This window comes from Hyaena hyaena, unplaced genomic scaffold (genome assembly GCF_003009895.1).
Source record: "Hyaena hyaena isolate Hyena2069 unplaced genomic scaffold, ASM300989v1 scaffold_38, whole genome shotgun sequence".
Classification (NCBI taxonomy): domain Eukaryota; kingdom Metazoa; phylum Chordata; class Mammalia; order Carnivora; family Hyaenidae; genus Hyaena; species Hyaena hyaena.
This window is the reverse complement of record NW_024080670.1, coordinates 706,730-713,755: the sequence shown is the minus strand read 5'-3', so window position 1 is coordinate 713,755 and position 7,026 is coordinate 706,730. Positions and strand designations below refer to the sequence as shown.

Here is a 7,026-nt window from a genome sequence, read left to right as displayed (position 1 = left end):
AGCTTCCGATTCTGTGTCTCTCCCTCTCTCTCTGCCCCTGCCCTGCTCATACTCGGTTTCTCTCTCTCTCAAAAATAAAGAATTTTTTTTATTAAAAAAATTCTAGGGAGGAGCCCGGGAGTGGAATTTTCAGAAGCTCCCAGGTGGGTGCCGCACCCCAGGGTGAAAACTGCGTGTTAACAATTCTGTCTGCAGCAGGGGTGGTGAGAAACAGAGCAACGGGGTCTCTGCCAGCACAGCCCTGCTTGTGCTGTGGGGCGCGGGGCACGCAGCCGGCCTCCCGGCGCTCCAACACCCCATCTGTCTACGGACACCGTTTAGGCCATCCGATGTGGCAGACGCCTCTGACCAGCAGGACGGGGGGACAGTAACTCAGGTCCTTTAAGGGTTACGGAGGGATCCCTGGGGTACAGAAGCTGCTGCTGCGGTCCTGCACAACCCATAAATTCCACAGACGCTGAGCCTACATTTTGGTTTCCTTCCTGAATTATTTATTCCTCGAAGAATGAATGGGGACACCCGGGAGGTGGCAGGGACTGTGTGGATGACTTGGTCAGGAGTGACTTTAAAAACCGCCACTACAGATGTCACAGTAATGAGTTCCACAAGCGAAAGGGCCATCAGAGCCCTCACCAGTTCGCTCACCAGGTCACTTGGCAGATCTGGGGTGCCCCCTAAATCCCCATGTGTCATTTCGCCCTTGCCGGGTGACTTGTGTGCATCTGGAATGAGCGAGTGCCCTTGAACAGGCGGCTTGGCCAAGCCTGATGACGCTCCCCGAAGCTACTGCTTCTGTGAACGTGCCCCACTTCCGCAGTCATCGGCAGTCACTCCGACTTGGACGTCTGCACCCTGGCCCCCATCATGCCTCTGACGGTTCCGCTCATGCCCGCCCAGCCTCTCCCGCCCTCCTGGGTCTCAGCCTAAAGAGTGTGCTCTTTTGTCAGATCAAGCCTCAAAATATGACCGGCCACCGTGTATGGTCACGACACACCTTGTGAGCTCACGGCTGGGATTTCACACAGAGCCGGGGTGGGGGCAGGGGGCTGGAGAACCGACCTGCATAAAGCAAACACCCGCCCCCCACCCCCAAAATAATTTCTGCGTAAGATGAATCAAGCAACCCGAAGCGGGCTGCTTAGTACCCCGCACCTGATCCCGTCCCATGCAGCTCCTAACTCAGGCCAGTTTTCTTGTTTCCACGTTTAATCTTACCATTTTCCCTGTAAATGTGTGTTTTCACAAAGACCTGAGGGCTACTGTTCCCCGAATCCCGGCTATGAGTTCAGAGCATCAGAAAGCCAAAAATTATCACCTTCACAGCCAATTTCAGAAAATAGTTTAGTACGTTTTTGTTATAAAATTCATTTACAGGAGGTTATTCACATGTACTTATCAAATTTGCTCCTGGTAATACATGAAAACATACTAACCAAATAAACCATGCACAGAAAATCCCAAGAAAATTATATACAAAGAGGCCAAACAAGTTTTTGAGGAGGACATATTCATGTCGGAAGAACTAATATGCAAAGAAAACAGGGCACTTTCTTCTAAGGCCATGGCGAGGACGAAGAAAACAGCCGTATTTTTCACTCCGTGAGAACAAGCCATACGAAAGGATTTATGCCAACATGTTTACCAACCAGAACAACGAATCGTTTCAAATGCAGGGTCCGGCGGGACTGTGTGCCCGGGGAGAGGCGGTCAGGACACGGGCCGGGTGGGAGAGAACCACAGAAGCACGCGGCGCGGGGACGGGCGTTACACGGGACCCGGGAGAGAGAGCACCGCCTGGGTTTGGCCCGGGAGCACCTCTCTCCTAGTTGCCGTGGTGCCGCACCAGCAGGGGGAGCCCCAGCGGGGGAGGCCTCCTAGGAGCCTCCCGAGTTCTCACCACCAAGCACCTGCTCCATGAGCCGTCTTCCCGAGATACGAGCAAAGTCACCTCAAACTAACATGGAGGTTTCGTGCCAAAGGCGTGTGCAGGAAGCTTCCAGAGCCTCTGACCCCGAAAGGGGGGGGCTCGCCCCGCACCCCACACCCTGCCCGTTCTTACACCGCCTGGCCAAGGACGAGTGTTCTGCCCACAGACGGGACAGAGCGCGTGCCCCGCGCCAGGGGTGTTGCCCAACGCCAGCAGACGTCCCGACCCCGCTGGGCGGGACGTGGGGTCACGGAAGTGGAAGGTTTAAGACTTCCGGCACTCCAATGTAGTTTCAAAGCTTTAAATAACCGGCTTCAGTAGAAGTTCTGACACAAGGCCCCCTTCGCTAAAAAGCAGACGGCAGCATTGGTAAAGGCGTCTTCAGGGGTCCGTTCTCCCCCCCAAAGTGGCTAACGGGCTGGGGGGCCTAGCGGTCGCTGCGAACCACTGGGTCTGACAGCCCCTCCCTTGTGCGCTTCGCTTAACTGTCGGATGGCCACGCCACGCCCCTCAAGGGCGCCATGCCCTCTCCTCAGATGGCCCTGCAGCAGCCGGGGACCGCGACAGGTACGGCAGCGGCGCCAGAGACGGCAGGACGCCGTCCGCACTCCACTCTACCGTCTCCTGTTGGAGGGCGCTCCTTCCCTGCCCGCGGCCCTCACCAGCCTGGCCAGTGACCAGGACCCTTGGTGGGGGGGGGGGGGGGGACGCTGTTTCACACGCACCTCCGCTCTCCCCACCGCGCACCCGGCCAGCCTTCACACCCAGGCCTCCTGGGGGGCTCTTCCAGGGGCCCCCCTGCACTGACCCAGCACCTGGGGGCCACTGGACTTGCAACCTGCCGGCTTCAGGAGGCTCACCATACGCTGGGGGGCATCTGAATGGTATCTTAACAATTTTTCTCTCATTTCATAGTCTTCTATTTTAAGGGGCACCAGGATTTTAGCTGGAAAGCCACATGCCCACTGAAATAGGTAGACGGACTCTGCGGAGAAACGGAACATCCTGTGCTCACCTAAAAATGCCCAACATCAGGAGAGCTTCACCTAACATGGCTCTGCTTCCCGAAGGTTCCCCAGGAGACTCCACTGGTTTTTTTTAAATAGAACTAGAGACATGTGACCCACCGGCCTTCAGTCAGCCTGTCGCACATGCGCCAGGCTGCTGGAGACGTCTGTCCTGCCAGGACAGTGTGTGAAAGGGCCCGCCCCCTCCTCCTCTCACCCCCCCCCCTTTTTTTTTAAATATAAAGTTTCTTCTGTTGAAAAGGATTAACATTTTAAGCAGGGGAAAGAAAAACGGTCTACTAGATTACATTTTAAAAGGTTTTTGTTATTCGCTATACAAATGTACACTGCAATTTTTACAACATCTACTCCAGGCTGACCCCTTATCTACAGAACAAGAGACCGACATTTTAGGTCTTCAAGGACGATATAAGGGACGCACAAATGGCCTCGAAAGCTCTGGTGGTTGACAAAATAGATCGAAGATGACCAGGAGGCTCGGGGCTTAGGATGCGTTCTCCATGTTGGCCAACAGCACACAGACTCCCTTAAGGGGAAAGATAATCTGAGCTTGACGGTCCCATCAGCGGGTCACCTCCAGTCTGCGACGGTGCTGGGGCTGACCGTCTGCCACTTGGCTTTCCTATAAGAACCTTCTTTTCTTGGAACCACCGTCGTCTCCCTCCAGTCTCCTGTGGTCCCAGCCAGAGTGCCTCCTCACGTGACGCCTCTCAGGGCTCTGCAGCTCCTGGTCCCCTTCACTGAAAGCCCTGGTCTCCCTCCTGTGGCTGACGCCTCCTTCCCAGTCATAGGTCCTTTTACTCGCAGACGCTTCCGTGCCGGCAGCCGGAGGCTCCCGCTGCACGGGAGGTTTGTGGGTGCCCAGCGCGGCCCCTCTGGCAGCGGGTGGCTGGGCCCCGCCCAGGTCCTGGTGACTCGAGGGGAAGCCTGGCTCTCCCAGGGGAGGGGTGGCTCCGGGGTGCTGGGGGCTCAGGGGCTGTGGATCCCACGGGCATGTCCCTTTGGCTTCAGGGTCTAGGCCCAGCCTCCTGAGCAGTCGTGGGTCCCGAAGCCGGTCCTGAATAGGAGGTCTTTCCGGGTCCTTTGCGGTAACGGTGCCGGCGGACTCCTTGCTGTCAGAGGGCACGTGATACAGGGAAGAAGGGGACGACGTCCTGGCAAACTCACCGTCTGGCTTGCTGCCGGGCAGGCCGCCCTGGGGCCAGGCCATCTCCGGGGCCCCGGTGGGAGGCTGCGTCAGGCTCCTCTGCAGCACGGGCTTGAGTTTCAGAATCTTGGCTGCGTCATGCCTGTAGTTTTTGTCGCACGTCTTGATAATGGCGCCCCGCTTCTGCGCGTCCTGAATCAGCTGGTTCCAGTGCTGGTTTTCCTTCAAACAGAGAAGGGAGAGACAATTACGCCCCAAAAGCGCTCATGTGCTTGGGAAGCAGGAGGTTTCTGCTTTCATTTCTGAGTAACAACCTACACGCTTCATGAACAGATTCTCCAGAATCCATTCAAGGAAAGGTAAGTGCAGATGCAGAAAGAAGCCACGTTAGCAGAAAAGGGCACTGGTCACCACCTGTACGAAACGTCCCCCCTTCTACTGCGTGACTCGTGCCGTGTGGTCACCGGCTGCTACGCAGGCTGCCACCAGCTGCCAGCGGCCACAAGGAGTCACTTACACTTCAATTAATTAAAGTAAGTAAACAATGTTATTTCCTCGGCTGCAGCAGCCGCGTCTCAAGGGCTCGGTGGCCACACGTGCCTCGTAGTGAGCGTGCCGGACGGACGGTGTGGGCACGGACAGCTGTCATCCCAGCAAGTTCCCTTGGACACTGTTGACCCAGAGTCTCGCCTGCCTCTCGGAACCCTAACACGCTGCAGCGGGAAGGCGTGGTTTCAGAAAGCCCTAACGTCTGGGCGCATGTGACCACGCTAGACCGAGGCCCACAGCTGCCACTGAATTCTCAAAGGCCTCCCAGTCTCCAAAGAGCCAAACCATCTTCATCCGCTGAGACAACTACTCCTCAGACTTCCTGCCGTCTCCTTCCTGGAGGAGCTTACGTTATGGGATGCACACACCTAAGGAGGCAAAACACTGGCACGCGTCTCTCCTGTCTTCCCTAGACTTTGCTCGGCAATAAACTGCTTCACAACCATCAGAACTCGGGCTTCCTCAGAAAGAGGAGTGAGCATGGGAGGAAAAAATACAAAAAGGCCTGAAGGAAAGAGGAGGAACAGGAGGAGGAGGAGTAAGCAGAGAAGAGGAGGAGGGGAGAGGGCAGGGGGAGGGGGGAGGCGAGAGGGAGGGGGAGGCCAGGACCACAGCTGTCCTCACAGGGGTTCCCGTCCCCGTCATAACGGCGGGGGAGGGGCAGCAATATTCACTTGCTGCGTGACCTTGGTCAACTGCACCTCCCTGAGCCTGTTTCCTCATCTGTAAAACAGGAATCGTGTTTTATGTAACTGACTCTGAAATGCACACAGTGTTCACATTTTACCATTTCTCAATTTGGGGTGCCTACTGGCCAGGTAGCATTTTACAAGTACCTAATCCTAGAGGAATTCAGGGCTCGGCAACCACAACCCCTGGACTTTTAGTCAATAAACCACTTAGAAGAAGAACTCCCGGCTCTGGCCGGAAAGCCTATAACTTATATGTACAACGCCAATACTTACAATACGTGAGAAACAAAATCTTCAGCAGTGCTTAAACTTCTAACAAGTTTTTAGTATCGGCTTAAACACAGGTGGTATGCAGTTTTTAAAAATTCTTTCCCCGGGGCACCCAAGCAAGAAAAAGTGGAAGGCCACAGACGCAGGGCAGACGTGTGTGGACAGGACTGTGTTGGAATGCCCTCTGGTGGTACTAAACCGGAAAGCAGGGAGAAAACAGTGAACAAAAATCTCATGAGTTGGCTTTTCTCCTAAGATAGCCGACGGCTGTGTGAGACACAGAAATCAGAAAACTCCGAAGTTATTACCCCTAAGGAGATGGGCAGCACCTGCTTTCCCGGGCCGTGACATCACTGAATGAGGCCGTGCTCTACTACGGACAGACGCAAAACTGCCACCTCTCCTCGAGGGGCTCTGCCAGGGCCCCCACTGTGGAAACACAGAACCAGGGATATGCGGGAAAGAGGCGGCCTTAAGCTGGGCTGGGAAGAGCCAGATGAGCCAGGTGACTACCCAAGCACTTTATGTATGAATTTACGACCTCAAAGGTCCTAGGATGTGAGATTTTTGTTTTACTTTTTTGTTTTAAAAGGTCATCTAGAGAGCAGGCCGTGGTTACGTGGGCCTTGGACTGGGGCCGGGGGAGTGGTCAGCACCCAGGTGGAAGCTGCTCAAGCACAGAACCGCCAGGGGGAAGGGAAGGGGCTCATTACTCTGCAGCCCTGCAGTCACTCCCATTTTGATGGAAAATAAAAACGAAGCCTTGAGCCAGCATCAGTGGTGAAGGGCAGACTCCGGAGTCCCCTGGTCCTGAGAATGCACCTACCATCAAGGTCCTTAAATGTCCCAGGATGAAGAGGCTGTACTTGGCTCGCGTGATGGTGACATTCAATCTTTGCAAACTTGCCAGAAATCTAAGTGATAAAAAAAAAAGTTACTTCTCTCTGCAGAATGACTTAGCATATAAGTGCAGGTGAGCCACAGGCACTCCTCCAAACAGCTTTTCTTGGGCCTCCTTCTCCCCTTTTAATGTTACACGGTTTTCTCCTTTTCCCCCGACTCGGGGGCCCTGGCAAAGAAGGGACTCCTGTCAAAAACAATCAACAAAATATCTGGAGCTCTCCCTCCCAAGCGATGCATTAATCTCCTAACTCGGAGGAGATACTGGCAATTTTCGCAGTGTCATTCTTAAGCCTTAGAAACATCCTGAAAATATGATACTAGATCCGTTATTATTTTTAAAACTTAAAAAAACCTTTTCTTTAGTAAGCTTCACACCCAGCGCGGAGCCCAACACGGGGCTGGAGCTCAGGACCCTGACTGTGATCGAGACCTGAACTGGGATGTAGCGTCGGATGCTTCAGACTGAGCCACCCAGGTGTCCCTAGACCAGTTATTCTTAATTTAAATATA

At 54.5% G+C, this 7,026-nt stretch overlaps 1 protein-coding gene across 7 annotated transcripts in view; it reads right to left on the bottom strand.

Moving 5' to 3' along the window:
• Nucleotides 1-3,238: 3,238 nt before the first annotated feature.
• SETX (senataxin) overlaps nt 3,239-7,026 on the bottom strand; it is a 75,764-nt gene continuing 71,976 nt past the window's right edge. For all 7 annotated transcript variants that reach the window (XM_039229702.1, XM_039229708.1, XM_039229705.1 and 4 more), the window contains 2 exons: nt 6,440-6,527; nt 3,239-4,324 (listed from right to left, as the gene is read on the bottom strand). In XM_039229702.1, coding sequence (XP_039085633.1) covers nt 3,578-4,324; nt 6,440-6,527 — 835 coding nt within the window. In that variant the 3' untranslated portion in view covers nt 3,239-3,577. The remainder of the gene's footprint in view (nt 4,325-6,439; nt 6,528-7,026) is intronic.